The sequence below is a fragment of the Sinocyclocheilus rhinocerous genome, unplaced genomic scaffold (genome assembly GCF_001515625.1).
Source record: "Sinocyclocheilus rhinocerous isolate Xijiao unplaced genomic scaffold, SAMN03320098_v1.1 scaffold271, whole genome shotgun sequence".
Classification (NCBI taxonomy): Eukaryota; Metazoa; Chordata; class Actinopteri; order Cypriniformes; family Cyprinidae; genus Sinocyclocheilus; species Sinocyclocheilus rhinocerous.
Window position 1 is genome coordinate 2,697,462 of NW_015657574.1, and position 16,464 is coordinate 2,713,925.

At 37.6% G+C, this 16,464-nt stretch overlaps 1 protein-coding gene across 2 annotated transcripts in view; it reads right to left on the reverse strand.

Moving 5' to 3' along the window:
* LOC107721364 (centrosomal protein of 135 kDa) overlaps positions 1–16,464 on the reverse strand; it is a 31,508-nt gene that overhangs the window by 6,362 nt on the left and 8,682 nt on the right. Inside the window, exons 3-22 of one of the 2 annotated variants that reach the window (XM_016529344.1) lie at positions 12,034–12,150; positions 11,507–11,648; positions 10,759–10,949; positions 10,503–10,670; positions 10,261–10,405; positions 9,784–9,868; positions 9,304–9,432; positions 8,874–9,089; positions 7,947–8,012; positions 6,673–6,823; positions 6,331–6,563; positions 4,263–4,415; positions 4,017–4,157; positions 3,705–3,782; positions 2,871–3,022; positions 2,607–2,722; positions 1,529–1,683; positions 1,313–1,368; positions 1,050–1,218; positions 781–891 (exon numbers count right to left, since the gene is read on the reverse strand). In XM_016529344.1, the coding sequence (XP_016384830.1) occupies positions 781–891; positions 1,050–1,218; positions 1,313–1,368; positions 1,529–1,683; positions 2,607–2,722; positions 2,871–3,022; positions 3,705–3,782; positions 4,017–4,157; positions 4,263–4,415; positions 6,331–6,563; positions 6,673–6,823; positions 7,947–8,012; positions 8,874–9,089; positions 9,304–9,432; positions 9,784–9,868; positions 10,261–10,405; positions 10,503–10,670; positions 10,759–10,949; positions 11,507–11,625 (2,634 nt within the window). In that variant the 5' untranslated portion in view covers positions 11,626–11,648; positions 12,034–12,150. Of the gene's footprint in view, positions 1–780; positions 892–1,049; positions 1,219–1,312; positions 1,369–1,528; positions 1,684–2,606; positions 2,723–2,870; positions 3,023–3,704; positions 3,783–4,016; positions 4,158–4,262; positions 4,416–6,330; positions 6,564–6,672; positions 6,824–7,946; positions 8,013–8,873; positions 9,090–9,303; positions 9,433–9,783; positions 9,869–10,260; positions 10,406–10,502; positions 10,671–10,758; positions 10,950–11,506; positions 11,649–12,033; positions 12,332–16,464 lie in introns of those variants that run through there. The other variant, XM_016529343.1, reaches the window with a different exon arrangement.

Consider the following 16,464-nt stretch of genomic DNA (forward strand, 5'->3'; position numbering starts at 1 on the left):
AATTGCAGCTGTGTGCGGAATTATCTAGCTTACGTGGGTTGTGAGTCGGCACGGTTCCAGCGCGGATGAATCTAATGTTCTGAAGAGTGTGTGTGGCAGTCAGTCACCGCACCGGTGTGGATATTTACTGTACTTCGCAATCACAGATTCTAGCCTACGTCTTGGAATATATGACCCAAATAAGAATTTTCACCGTATATTGCCATCTGAACAAGTAAGTAACAAGTCTGCCACGTTTGTTCTGACCAACTGAGGAAAAAAGCATTACCATAAATCTCGCTACCAATGGTGATTAAATCTAAAGATTGGTTAGCTCATATCACATCAAATAGTGCAAATTATTATTGTTATACTTTATTCTCAAATGATTAATGTTAACAACATCAGCACTGGTGACTATGAGTATATTAGCATGTAGATTTCAATTTCTGCACAGTCTAATCTAATTGTTATACTCATCGAATTTCATATTAAGAAGTTCTTTTAACCCAAAAAGCAAACTATGCTCCCTTCGAACTGGTTTTCTTTAAAATAAAAATCTTTGTAATCCCAGGCTATCTGTAATCAGAAACACAGAAGTTACGGACTGCAGCTTTAAGTTAATGTAGTATTTTCATCACCTACTTTAATTTTCCTGTGAAAAATAGTTTGAGATCAATAATTGTAAACAATAATTAGTGGCCACTGTAACCCTGGTTTATTTAATTTAACTGTTTACTGAACATTGGTGTCTTTAATCAAATTACTTATTTTTGGTGTTTTTTCCTCTCCATTTCTCACCTTGGCAGCCATCATGCTTTCTATCCGTGCCACTTCTGAGATATACGAGTGAACCCTGAGCTTCAGTTCATCCCTCTCATTCAGAGCTTCCTGCATCTCTCCGTGCACCGCCTGGAGAAAGGACCACAAGAACGTGAGCATGTGTGTATGTGAAGTTCACTGGTCATAGATGGTCATGTGAACAGAAGTGGGTTCACCTTTACCATTTGGAAGGGGTGGGAAGAAGAAAAACAAGGAAAAAAGGAGAGGTCTGTTGTGGATGTATGCACCTGGTTTTCTCTGGTCATGGTTGCCAGATCATCCTGTAACCTGCGGTTCTCTCTCAGCGCGACCTCTCTGTCTCGACTGACGGCTGAGAGCTCCTCTTGTGATTGGTCCAGCTGTCTGCGCAGACTAGCGATTTCCCTCTCTCGACTGCTCAACGTCACCTTCAGCTGACTGAAATACATGACATATGTACATTCAAGGCCTTCTATTCTTCCCCAAAAAGACAGAAACATCTTATCATCCTAAGAACATTCATGTTACTTACTCCAGAGAGTTCTCCAAGTCTGTGACTGTAAGCCGGACTTCCAAAAGAGTTTTCTCCTGTAGTGCAAAACCAACTTTATAAAGCAGTACCACAGCAATTTTCATGATTTACTGATTGCAGCTGTTTATCTTCTCTACAAATATTACAAAACATTCTGTTTTGGGAACAGGGCTACAATAAAACATCCCCTCATACTGTGTCAAGTATCAGCAGTACCTTCCTGTGGATCTCCTCTTGTAGCAGCACCATACTCTCAGTCTTCTGGTCCACGGCATCCTGCAGGGCATCTTTCTCTCGGTCTAGAGAGGCTATTGTGCTCTGCAGAGCTGCAACCTCATCCTTCTGAGATGAACCGTGTATACTCAGATCAGCTACACAAAAAACACAGCGATCACAATCTTCTTTCTACTACAAAAGGATTTACAACTGTACAGTGAAAGGATGTCATGATACCTAAATTTCAAATGCATCTCATTAACACAAAACTAATATGCTATTGAATATCCCCCCCCAAAAAAAAGTTCCGTTCAAAAGTTTGGCGTTAGTTAGATTTAAAAAAATAAATTTTGTAGTCTTTTGAAGTATTTTTAAGCTCACAATGGCTAAATTAATTTGATCAAATTTATAATGTAATTTCAGAAATCATTCTTATATGTTGATCTGGTGTTGAAGAAACATTATCATCAATATATTTACTAATTAATTTGAAACAATGGCATATGGCCTTTAAGCATTTCTTAGTTAAGTAACTTTCTCAATTACCGTATTGGCCCGAATATAAGACGACCCTGATTATAAGACGAGATGTACCTTTTGGAAAAAGGCTTTTTAAAAAACAAATATTGTTTTTTTCTCAGTAAAACACATTTTGTCTTCAATTATTTTCATATTGCATATTTTTCCTATTTAAATTTTTTTTTTTAAAGTATGGTAAAAACTGGTAAAATGTACCAACAATCACATTAAAAAAATATACACTTTTTGATATACCATAAAAAAAATAAAAAAAAAAGGTAGCTCATCTGAATTAGGACATTTAGGCTATCCATCTAATCAAGAAAAAAACATCGTCTTATATTCGGGACAATACGGTAGTTAGATAATACTATAAGAACAATGAAATAAATGTGTTGGCTAGATACCAAAGTAAAGGTACTTCTGACAAGCCTAATACAGAGAGACAGATGCATGAGAGAAAACAGGAAGGAAGAGATAGAACAGCTAATAATTAGATAAAGATGTGCACTTGAGAAAATTCGAAGAGTGCAATACAAGACACTGTTCTGACACACACCGATTTTCTCTTCTAGTTTGTCGATCTGTTGGTGAGCTGCTCGCAGTTCATTGGTCTTGACAGATAATCTGTGCTGAACATCTGAGAGAGACTGCTCCATCTGCTCCTGCAGAAGCCTAAACGCACACACATATGTCAAATATCAAGGGGATTTATAATTTTGGGTACAACTGCTGGGTACAATTTAAGCACAACCAAGACAGGCAGGAATGTCCATCTACAGCGGTGCTACACAAACAAACACAAACACACACACACACAGACCTGAGTGCACAGCTCTCGGCTCTCTGCTGTGTGGCCTCTTCTACATTCTGCAGCAGCACCGCTGACTGAGCCTTCAGCTCCTTCTCAACAGCAACATGACTCTCCTTGAGCACAGCCACCTGAGCACGCAGATCAGCCCTCTCTCTCTCCAGCTACACACACACACGCACAGTAATGTTTCAAACTATGATTTTTTAAAACCTAAAAATAACCTCACATATAGGGCAAATTTATAAGTGAGCATTTCTTTTGCCCTACCCACAAACAAGGCAAAGGGCACTTTGAAGGGTGCATTGCATTGCTCTCATATATAAATCCTACATCAATCTAAATATTACTGGCTCCAGAAGGTTACCCTCATAACATACAATCAAAACCTATGTTTATAGCTTTTAGGTTAAGTTTAAGTTGTTAATATAAGTTTTGTGTCAAATATCCAAATGGGTTTAATCCAAGTTTACTTTGCGCTGTTTTCAGTGTGCCACTTGGGGGTGGAAAATGAAAAATACGGGGAGAAAGTTTTCTGCTATTAGTATACTAAGTATAATACAATTTGTATGCATGAGAGCAATTCAGGTCTCATAATACGTAATAAAAACTTCCCACCCAGGATCAAATGATCATAAATTGCAAATTACAAATGTACAGGTCACAAAATGTCTTTTGGAAGGGATTCAGTTGCTCACATTAATTTTTAACATCCCTACAAGTACGGTCCCCTTCCTGCAGTGCCCTCAAGACATCTGGAATTAGCCTATGACTATCCAGACATGACAAAACACACTGGTAATGTTTGTGAAACTATAAACAGTGCAAGCTCTGTTAGTGTAGTACCATCTCAACGGTGTTCTCCAGGTCAAGAATCCTGATCTCCTCCTGTTCTCTGTCTGTCAGAGCTGTGCTCTGTGCAACCTGCAAAGTCCGAAAGAAGATTTATCTTGGCAACTCTCCCTTTAACACACAGCTATATCACTCAACCTACAAGTGAACTACAGTTTAGAAGTGCTATGTGGAATTTCAAATACACAACTCTAACCACAGAAAACTGCCTGCATATACTTAGCAGCTATTTATGGTCTGCTAAAAAAACAACAACAACAACAACTCAATTTGCAAACACATACACAAACGCACAAAAACACACACCTTGAGTCTGTCTCTAAGTGCGTCTCTCTCGGCAGTAACTCTCTGGAGTTCAGCTTCAGTCTGTTCCCTGTCATCTCTGATCCTGTGCTGGAATTCAGAGGACTCAAGCTCCCTTTGGACACGTCTCAGCTCCTCCTGAGCCTATATTTAAAACACACGCATAACTTTAAAGGAAAACAACTAGATGTGTCTTATCTTCTATCTAGATGTGTCTTTAAAAAAATGCATTTCCAGATTTCTTCTCACCTGCTGGTACTGAGTGCTGAGCTGGTCTCTCTCTGCAGTCAGTAATTTAACTCTGGTCTGGATGTCTTCCATGTGTTTCTCAAAGCCCAGCAGCACTGACTGTAGCTCATCCCTCTCCTTCATTGCACGTGAAAGCTCTGCGTCACCATCTCTCTAGAAATACAAAAACAGCCACTTGTTTCCCAGTGAGGTGTGATGTAATCATGTTGTTTTTGTATATTTGGTAAATACTTTCTAAAATAATTGTTTAAGCAGGTAATTAAAGAGTCAATCAGTAAAATGTGCACAAAAATGCAGCCTTGTTACAAAATCAGTTATGATGTATAAAATAAAGGTAATAAGGAAATATGCATAAAATGTATAATAAATAACTATAATTACAAAATATTGCATCTTTTCACAGATATTTTCATTTATATTTCTTTTTTTTTTATTACATTTTCACTGGCTTTTATATTTTGAAAACTTAGCAAATCATTATTTATTTAAAACAAAAGGTATATTTGTAAATAGGAAGCTTATTTACATTTCACCAGGTGTCCATATGTTAAAGGAATAGTTCACCCAAAAATGTGGGAAAAAATTACTCACCCTCAAGTGGTTCCAAACTCGTAAGACCTTTGTTCATCTTCGAAACACAAATTAAGATATTTTTGATAAAATCCGAGAGCTTTCTGACTCTGCATAGACAGCAAGGGTACTACCACATTCAAGGCCCAGAAACGTAGTATGGACATCATTAAAATAGTCCATGTGACATCAGTGGTTCAACAGCAATTTTATGACGCTACGAGAATACTTTTTGTGTGCAAAGAAACAAACATAATGAATCAATTTGTGTTCCGAAGAACTAAGGTCTTATGGTTTTGGAACCGCATGAGAGTGAGTAATTAATGACAATTTTCATTTTTGTGTGAACTATCCCTTTAACAGTTCAGAAAGTGAGAAAAACTATATAATTATGTATGTATGTAATAATTAGTATGTAATTACAGAAGTAAATGTCAGCTCCAACCTTTCCGTGCCAGCTGCCTCTTCCTCTGGGGCTCCTCCCCCTGCCTGGACTAGGGGTGGGGCTTTTGTCTGTCCTGCCCCTAAGCAGCCGGTATCGCTCCAGCTCCTGTTTGTAGTAATTCCTTTCCTCCTCTAAACTTTTCAAAAAGCCATCCAGACGGGATGGAGACTGCTCCTTGCCACACATCCCATGCCTTGCACGCATCTGCTCCAATTCTAGAATCATCTCCTTATCTGAAACAAGCACAGTACCAAAATCAGGTGAATGACAAACCACATATGCAGACACCACACACACACACACACCTGCAAATAAAACATATAGAGCAGTGTTACATCTCACCAGCCTGTGTCATTGCTTCTACTTTATCCTGAAGTCTCTTTTTGTCTACTTCCAGAAAGTGTATTAGGCCCTCCATCTTGTCATTCTGTTCTTGAAGATCAAGCAGCTGATCCCTCAGACGGCCTTTCACGTGATCTCCCTCTGCCATATCCTGCAACAAATCATTACAAATTTTTTTTTTTACTGAAACTCACCCAAATCACACAGTTATAATTAAATGCATTGGATGGCGCCAAAGACTATAGAAATACAAAGACGGTTCACTCCTATACTTATGAATGGGAGAAACTGCAATATGGCGGAATAGTCCCGCCTTCTAAATAAAAGAGCCAATCGCTGATTGGTAAAGTCATTAAAATCCGAGAGCTTTCTGACTCTGCATAGACAGCAAGGGTACTACCACATTCAAGGCCCAGAAACGTAGTATGGACATCATTAAAATAGTCCATGTGACATCAGTGGTTCAACAGCAATTTTATGACGCTACGAGAATACTTTTTGTGTGCAAAGAAACAAACATAATGAATCAATTTGTGTTCCGAAGAACTAAGGTCTTATGGTTTTGGAACCGCATGAGAGTGAGTAATTAATGACAATTTTCATTTTTGTGTGAACTATCCCTTTAACAGTTCAGAAAGTGAGAAAAACTATATAATTATGTATGTATGTAATAATTAGTATGTAATTACAGAAGTAAATGTCAGCTCCAACCTTTCCGTGCCAGCTGCCTCTTCCTCTGGGGCTCCTCCCCCTGCCTGGACTAGGGGTGGGGCTTTTGTCTGTCCTGCCCCTAAGCAGCCGGTATCGCTCCAGCTCCTGTTTGTAGTAATTCCTTTCCTCCTCTAAACTTTTCAAAAAGCCATCCAGACGGGATGGAGACTGCTCCTTGCCACACATCCCATGCCTTGCACGCATCTGCTCCAATTCTAGAATCATCTCCTTATCTGAAACAAGCACAGTACCAAAATCAGGTGAATGACAAACCATATATGCAGACACCACACACACACACACACCTGCAAATAAAACATATAGAGCAGTGTTACATCTCACCAGCCTGTGTCATTGCTTCTACTTTATCCTGAAGTCTCTTTTTGTCTACTTCCAGAAAGTGTATTAGGCCCTCCATCTTGTCATTCTGTTCTTGAAGATCAAGCAGCTGATCCCTCAGACGGCCTTTCACGTGATCTCCCTCTGCCATATCCTGCAACAAATCATTACAAATTTTTTTTTTTACTGAAACTCACCCAAATCACACAGTTATAATTAAATGCATTGGATGGCGCCAAAGACTATAGAAATACAAAGACGGTTCACTCCTATACTTATGAATGGGAGAAACTGCAATATGGCGGAATAGTCCCGCCTTCTAAATAAAAGAGCCAATCGCTGATTGGTAAAGTCATTGCATCGCTGCAGCAGCCATTAGAAGCTCCAGTTCCCATAAAAAACCTGAGGCTAGACCAGCCAATGCACATGCGCAGTCTTAAGCGTGCTATGACTGCGCAAGCGCATTGGCCGGTCTAGCCTGAAAAACAAGCTTTTTAAACACTATTTTAAGCATAAGAAACAACATTCAAGGGGCAGTTCATTTAGATTTTGTTGCTGATTTGAAATATGTAATTTAATTGCGACTTCAGCAAGCAGTTTTTGAGATTCCAGGTTTCCCCCATTCATTTAGATAGGACTTGGTCTTGTTTAAGCTGCCTGGAGGCGTTGCAAATATGGCCGCCCAGTGAACACTTACTTTGGTAGCGCTGTGGACACGACCTGATGAGTGGCAATGGTGTATGCTTCAAATTATTAATTGGTCATTATGATTTTTAATTGGTCATTCTTTTTTCTTCTTTAATTAATAAATACAGTTCATGTTGTATTGTCTTTGATTTTTTCTTTGTATTATTGCATTTGGATTCAAAAGAAATGCCTGGTTTCTGAAACAGTTTACAAATGTTATTTACAATGCACACCTTTAATTTATAACTTAATTTTCAGATAAACATGGAGACATTTTTATTTGTGTGTTAAGATTATTCACCTGCAAAATTCCTAATTACCACTATTCAAACACTCTAAAGGCCAGTAATAAAGAGTGAGATATCTGGAACAGCTATATGAAGAAGTACTTCCTTATAGTCAGGAATCTTTTAATAGATGTTGTAAAGTATTTCCCCAAAGATGATAAACAAAAACATAAGTTTATATCCAGAAGCTATACTTAACCATCCATGTCATGTCAGGCCAGACAGAATAAATGTGCTGTTCTGAACCAGATGGTTAATTTAACAGCTCATTTCACATGCTGCAATGTGGACCCATGCACATACCCGTCTTAATGTAGCGATGACCTCCTCCAGGTTCTCTAGCTCCTGCTGCTGATGTTGAATCTCTTTCTAGAGATAGAAACAGGGCTAGTGTAAGTATCGCAGCATAAAGCTAAATATTTAAGTATTTAAAATATTAAAATCCAAGCTTTAACACATTGAGACCAAAAGTTAACATTATAATCATTAGTTTACTAAGTATTAAATAGCAGTAAATATTAAAATACACGAGTATTACAATTTAATTTGTCAATTTTAAAATGTAATTTAAGTCAAAATTTCAGATTTAAGAATTTCAGATTCTCTGCATATAAAATGTCATCTAATATTACTGAAATGCACTTGTCTGTGACTGGCCTAGGCTCTTAAAAATATAATTAAATAGCAATAAAATAGAATTAAATAAAATAGAAAGGCAAGTAAAAAAAAAACTGCTTAAAATCACTTATATACAGAAACGTTAATCCAGTATTATTAATTTTATATAAATAGATTTCGCAAAACTTTACACCTTCAGAGAAGAACTGAGGCTTATTCTATTATTTGAAAGTTGATCACAGTCGGTGCAGATAGCCTTGTGGGCAGCGAGCCGACATACAACGCTGTTGCGCTACAGGCGTCCTGATTTCAAATCCCAGCTTGTGGACCTTTCCCAATCCCGCCCCCATCTCTCTCCCAATTCGCTTCCTGTCATTACACTGTCCTATCTAAATAATGGCAAAACACCAAAAAAAAAAAAAAAAAAAGGTCACACGCATTTTTTCTAAATGATGAACTCTTTTTAGTGCAAAAATAGCCTTTTTTATAGAACCGTGTTTTGAAAACGCAGGAGAACCTTAACCATCGGCACAAAGATCCATTTAAGCATCTTGAGGAACTTACGGTTAACATTTAAAAGTTTGGACCACGCATAGACCCCACTGAGTTCACCTTGGCCTCTTGCAGTTCCATGTCGGCAGTCTCTAGAACCATCTCCTTGTCTTTCTCTAGCTGCTGGGCAAGCTGGTCTATCTCAGTGAGCTCCTGACACAGCTCTTGATTTCGAGCACTCAGATCAGCCACCTCACTGGACACGGTCTTCTTCCTCTGCTGCAGTCCGTCAATTCTCTGTTCCAGGGATCTGTTGGTCTCCTGCAGATACTCTATCTGAGAGAGGAAATTATTTGTTATTACAGGCTTATTACAGGGTTAGCATCTAGCTGGAGATAAACACCAATAAACGCATAAAGCAAACAGAAAGAGGTGATGGACATCAGTGAACTCTTAATCTTGAAGGTATATGTTTGGTTCGGTGGTCTCAGTCAGATAATCTGCCAGACAAGATGAAGTAAATATAATTATTAGAGGAATATCCATTTACCTGCAGGTTCAGATGAGCAATAAGTTTTTCATTACTGATGTTTTGAGCCTCCAGAGAGATGACATCATTTGGTCGACCACCATCCAGAGCTCGATTCAGACGCTCAATCTCTTTATCTCTCTCTTCCACCTGTACACACAGCATGACCAAAACTTCTAAGGGTGCATGTTATGAATAAAGTCATTCACTGTTAAAATATAATAAATAACTGAGACAATATTATTTTAGAAATAACTCTGACAGTTCTGAATACCCATGTGGTCTCCTGAAGGATGTTGCAAAAAAAGTATTAAACAAGTTTAAGGAGGACTCTCAGTTTCACTTTAACAACTATAATCACGCTCTCATTCTCACCAGTCAATGAGGTAGCAGCTCATGTAAAACAATTTGTTTCCTGAAATATTAAAATAGCACCTCAGAATAAGTAATCAAACTATATATACAATTAAATTAGATAAGTTTAAGTGCGTGCATGCTTACCTGAGTGTTTAGATGTTTGATTCCTGCCTGCGCTCTCTTTAGGTCAAGCTTCAGCTGTGCCACTTCCTTTTGAAGCTCCTGAATCCTAGCAAAAAGAGTCATAACTTTTTTTATTATTATAAAAGCTGTAAAAGTTATTTAAATAATTGTATTTATATTTATAAACACTGTTTTTATAATAACACAATTATTAAAGGCCTTATATTAACTTTAAAATGTTTACTTCATGTTTACTATACGTTACAAATGGGCTGAATTTGTTAACTTGTGCAACAGATTAAATATTTAAATGTCACAAAAAAATATATATATACACATCATATGACCCCTTTAATGCAGTAACTCATGCAAATTAATTAAATGTTTAAATATTGCCTTTTTTCTTTTCTTTCCTTAAGAAACACTTAATGTCTGCCCTCAAATGCATTCATTACAAAATTGATTTATCATGATTCTGTTTTGTTTCCTTCCCCACACCTGTCATCAGCCACCTGAAGAAGGTCAGCGATGTAAGGATCATCTGGTTGTGCCACAGATGAAGGGATGGAGCCACTGGAGGGTGGGAGGAGTTCATCTATCTGCATCCGCTGACGTCTAAACGGGATTGATCGTTTCTTCCCTCCTAATTAAATTAGTCATTCACTATAAATTGCTCTAACTGTAACATAAACAGACACAGATGAATATCATAGCTGCAATGCTAAATAAAATGTACCAACCTGGTGTCTGAACAACAGCTTGCATGTTCTTCTCCTGGAGCTGTAGGATACGCTCTGTCTTAGCTTTGCTGTCCTGCTCAAGAGACCGGACTTTGTGCACATACTGATTATTGAGGAATTTCAGATCTGAGGTTTCATGGTCCAGTTTCCTGATGTATGCTTTCAGCTCTGTTAATGGAAAAATGGTTATTATAACCATTCCCTTTAGATCAAATTTGTTTGCAACAGGATTTGAGGCATTAAACTCAATCCATACCCCTGCTGATCCGATCCTTCTCCTCTCTCAGTTTCAACAGCCCAAGGTGCAGTTCATTGTTTTCTTTGACTAGCCGGGCATTTTCAGCTTTATATGGCTCCAGAACAGCATCAACATTTCGACTTTCTTTTTCCGTCTTTCCTGCAGCAAGCTTGGCATTCCTGAGACTCTCTGTGGTGTGGACCAGGTCACTAAGATATAAATGAAAACAGAATGATTATGCTCCTGTCAAATCATGTTTCACATATTATATACATTTATAAAATGTATGTCATGTTTCATTTTCATGAAGACTATTTCCAGAAACGAGATAAAATGAACACATATGTTCAGCCATTTTGGAACTGTTATGATGAACATCTACATGTTCTTGGCAGAACTTGTACTTGCTCCATTAGGCCAGTGTTGCAATTGTCACAATCTAATGATCATGTATTTGTGTTTTTATGCCACCAAAATATGTAAATATTTGGCTTTGTGTGATGTACTCAGAATTGTTATCTACAAATGACTTAGAAGCATCAGTTAAATTATAAACAAGTAACCATATTTCATCGTTTTTCATAAACATTCATTTGTTTCCAAAATGAAAATATTATTTTTGCCACACACACACACACACATATATATACACATATACATATATATATATATAGGAACGGCAGGGCAAGAGTATCTAAACTACTGACCCAGATGACAAAAATCTTTATTGGTGTATAGTTCAGCATGAATAATACAGCATATTCACCTGAAGAGTTTCTCGACCAGTGGCAGGCTCTCAATGGCTAGTGGCTGTCTGTAGCCCAGTTGATCCAAACGCTTCCGCAGATTGATAAACTTCCGCTCGGCGCTGGTCGTCATGGTCATTCAACACAAATACACGCTCCGCTCTACATACACACAATGATACACACAGAGCACTAGTTGGTTTTGTATCTTTATTTAATACTTTTAACCTTTATTAAACCAACGTTAAGAAGGGGATTCGTTGGTTGTGTTCCAAAATCTAGTGAGCTGCCAAAACTGGGGTGCGTTTTTCAGAAGCAACTATGGTCGCAAGTTCCGTTGCTACCAATAGAGTTCAATAGAACTTGCAACCATAGATGCTTTTTGGAAACAAACCCCTAGACAGCACTTTTGGACGCACTGCGAATGTTTTATAACTGTCTAAGTTAGGTAAATTAAGTTAGGCAGCTCACTTTTAAAACGTGACCATAAAGCTTCAAAAGCCAATTAACAATACAAACATAAACCGTTTTCACAAAACATACTTACTCTAACGCTTGTTGTTGTTTACGTAAACTGTCAGTCTGTCTTCGGAGGGCAGTTTGCTGCATTAGCCTCAGTCTTCATTCTGCAGTATTCATAATACTAACATTAGCAGCGTCTCTCCTCAGGGGGAATATAATAGCCGATACAACAATTAACCCTCAAAGTCTGCTTGCTGTTCGTTGTTTGGGTGCTTTCATAGTGTGAAACTGTTTTGAGGTTAGCTAAGCATCAGTGTCTACTGCAGATTTCCTCCCCTCCCCACGGTGAACAGTCTTCCGGTGGCGGTAACGCTGTTTGAAAATGGCGCCGAGGAGAAGGAAAGACCAGTCCTGCTGAAACTGCGCCATCTAGTGGAGACTGAGTGAAAAGACAGATAAAAGTGGTTACAAATATTTGCTTAATAATCCCTGTAAGCCCCTAAATATGAAATAATAGAAAATATATTTTTACTGTAATGCCGAAACAGTTTATCGAGTTTTAACTTTGGATATGTCTGTTTTATGTTTTGTATCTTATTTGATACATCAGGCTTTTATGGCCCATATGATGTAGGACGAATGTGCTTATACTCAAGGAAAACTCATCAGAATTTTATTCAGAGGCCCAAAACGGTGCAGAAATATGCAGTTTGGTACAGTTATTACAGCATTCTAATTTTATAGACTATAAAATGCATATAGATATCAGTTGTCAGTCACTGTCCAATAATATGAATTAGTACGATTATATTTATTCCTAGTTTTATTATCAACGGCACAGAGAAACAATTTCATTGGATTCACTTTCAGAACGATTTTTTCCCCAGCTGATGAATGATAAAAACACTGACAGCCAATCAGAATGCACATATTTTAAGCTCAAGCATTTAAAGCGACAGACGACAAACTGCAGCATGCAACCATAATGTTGTCGTTCGTTAGGGTTAGGGTCTTTCTTTTAAATCTGTGGTATGGACGCTGAAATAGTTGTTATTCATTAGTTATCGTTCTTGGTTTGAACGGGTCTAGAGGACAGATATGATTAAAATTATGTCTTGTGAATTTATATAGAATAATTTTATATTATGTTTCTCAAAAGTGTTGTATATTTAGGCCTATGTGTAAAGCCTTTTTAATTAGCAAAAAATACTGAGGGCAATTCTTTCAATCTCTGTAATTCTTTCAGACTGTGGCCTGCATTTAGAGGCTTGTGCAGAATTCATTAAATTAAAAGGGCGTATATTTAGAAACAGAAATGTTAGAGCAGAACGCTCTGTTTTTATTGTGTGTACGGCCTCTGCCACACCCTCGTGTTTCACGTGCAGCTGGGTGAGAAGCAGCGCCTCCGCGCGCACTGAATGCGTACGGAACTGTCGCGAGGAGGAGGCGAGCACTCACAGCATCAGCAACACACACACATCCACACACACACACACACACGTATGCACACACGTACACAAAAAGGTCAGCTCGCGTGCTGCGACTTGAATGGAAGATAACCGAGTGCCGCGAGACACAATAAAGAAAGCATAGGAACTAATCGCCGTGCCGTGCCATCACACACGCTGGAGAGGTAGGAGACGATCAAACATTTGTTTGAACTGCATAGCTTTGTCGGTGATACTGACCTTGTCATATAGCCCATCTTCCAAAATCCACCATTCTTCACAGATGTGTGCGCAGCTGGGGAGGCATGAAGATGTCTTGGGCTGCATTTGGCGTTGAAATGCATGATATAAGATCTGTCATTGTGTAGAAAACGCCGTCGATACGTTTGCATCATCACATCAATCTGCCCCCTCCATATGTTGCCTTTTATTAGCTTATTTATGAATGACAGTCGTTTTGATTAGGTGATGCTGTGGATTTCTTAGATACGTCCGCAAAACATTGACTGTTTGAATTATGAGTCGTCGGTCATTCATAATATGCTTACGGGAACTGATGCAGGCAATTGATGGTGCCCTGAGCTTTAGTGTCGTTTTCTCTCACGATGCATACCTGCCACAATGCATGCTTTTGTGGCAAAAGATGCCATCGATAGCATTGCCCGTTCCTACAAAGGACGTGATGGCTAGTCACTACTTAAGCCAAATATACATCACTGATACGCAGGCGTCAATACTCATAATACTAAGAATATTTTTAATAGACAGTGTCTAGCCTAATTTTTCTTCTTTTATATTGACGTAACGATGATGTAATGCGTAACTGTAAATTGAATTTCAGTTTTGTTTCTTTGTTTGTGTTTGGTATCAGGTCCGCACTATATAAACACCCTGACGTGGTGTACAAGAATGAGTTGTTTATTGCGTATCTAACATTGCTCTTATAGGGTTGAAGGCTCACTGATCAATAACATACATGTAAACCTTACACTTACTATATAAGGTTAGGATTTTTTTTCTCAGTTTACACATAACTCATGAATGGATTTTCAGTAGATGTACAGACAGATGATGATATTCAGCAGTCCTAGCTGTAATTATGTGTTTTCTTGCATGGAAATGAAATTGAATCAAAGTAATTTCAATCTGAATTGCTTAGATCACATGCTTTTAGGATAAGGGATGCACTGGTATTCAAATTTATGGCCAATATGATAAGCTAAGTAATTAAACTATTTTGTAAAATATAAAATTAATAATAAAACAAATGAAACACTCAAAACTAAATACAAGTGACTTTAGACATTTTAATGTACAGCATGAAAATTGATATTCATTCAGATTAGCCAGAGATTACATTTAACCATGTTATTAAATTATTTGCCTTTTCAAAATTAACTTTTAATGAGTGTTTGATGAAGGTAGAATGTAAAAAAAATAGTGGAAACGAGCATGCACAATTCAATCCCATATTGACTAAAGAAAACCTTCTAATAGCCAGTAACCAATATGGTATATTATTTATTATTTATTATTGACTTAGGGACAAAAACATAATTTTTTGCCTCATGAAAATGTAAAGTTATTAAATCATAATTTAAATAGAAAGGTCATGAATCCTCAATGAAAAAAAATCTAAATATCTTACAAAATATTATATTAAAAATTGAACATATTATTAAAACACACACTGGATTAGCACATAAAAACAGCATGAAGAAACAAGGAGAAATGTTCTTTAAATACACTAAATTTACAGCTAGACACACAGGCTACCTTACTCCTCTTTGAATTTGACATTCTTGGGCCTACCATTTGAAAGCTATAATGTCCATTTTTAAGACAGGAAACAGCCTCAGAAGTTCCCACTGCTGACCTCGGTTTGGGGGCATGTTCCTCTTATTCACCCTGGAGATTTGTGTGTTCAAGTAGAGGAAACCAGAGAAACTGCTCCCGAGGCTTCCTCCCACTGTAAATAATTAATGAAAAGGCCAATTAATATTAATCCATAAAAAGTACTGCATCAATACAAGTTGACCAGTGAAGGGGAAAGGCCTTATGTGCTTGACTGGAGTGTCTGTGCTTTTGTTGGTGCGACAGATGATCCCACAGCATAATCTGAATAAGGTTACACAATTTTAGACAACAGTGGGTGTGACTTAAGCATGCTGGACTTTATAGGATGTTATTTCCCACCACAATAAGACCTAATTAAACCCACTTTAGTATACTCACGGATTGGATGTGACAGACATTGGCCCCAAAACATTATGTGGTATAACATTGCCCTCTAGTGTAGTACGACACAGATAGACAGTACTAATATAGAGTCATCCATTGATCCCTAGAGGAATTTATATTGCCTTTGGCTGCAGATATTAAAATAGATGGGCATCGATAGACACTATCAAACAGTGTCTTAATAGGCACTTATAGAGTAACATTACCCTCAGATATAAGGTAACAGAATCTGCACTTTGGTATCATTAGAAAATGATCGTTCATAAGCAGAGATGTACACTTGAAAACATCACAATAAGTAAGAAGTGTTACATCTGAACTGATATTCACTTAGCAATACAATTGAATGCATATATGAAAACAGGTAAATGTTGCCTAGACACTAGAACACACCATTGCTGATATGTAGGTCAGTCAATTAGTCGGGGCAAGTAGCGTTTTACATGCAGTTGAGGTTAAAAGCTTCAGAGTTCAGTTAGTTTTCTGTCCTTATTAGTGTAAACTAGACAATTTTGGCATATTTAACATGCTTATACTTTTATATTGTTAGGTTTTCGAATTGAACAATTAGGCCTATAGATCTATCTGAATAATTTCATAATTAATAATGAATTATCATTTAATAATTAATCTGAAGGAATGTTGCTTTGACTAAGGGTGTGTTTACACTTGTAGTTCGGGTCTCTTGGCTCTTTTGGTTTGGACAAAAAAAAAAAACGATTAATTTAGTCCTGGTTCGTTTAGCGTTCCCACTGTCATTTTTAACACAGAACTTTCAGATACAAAACAAAAGACATAAGGATAAGGTCACAATCTGATTGGACAGC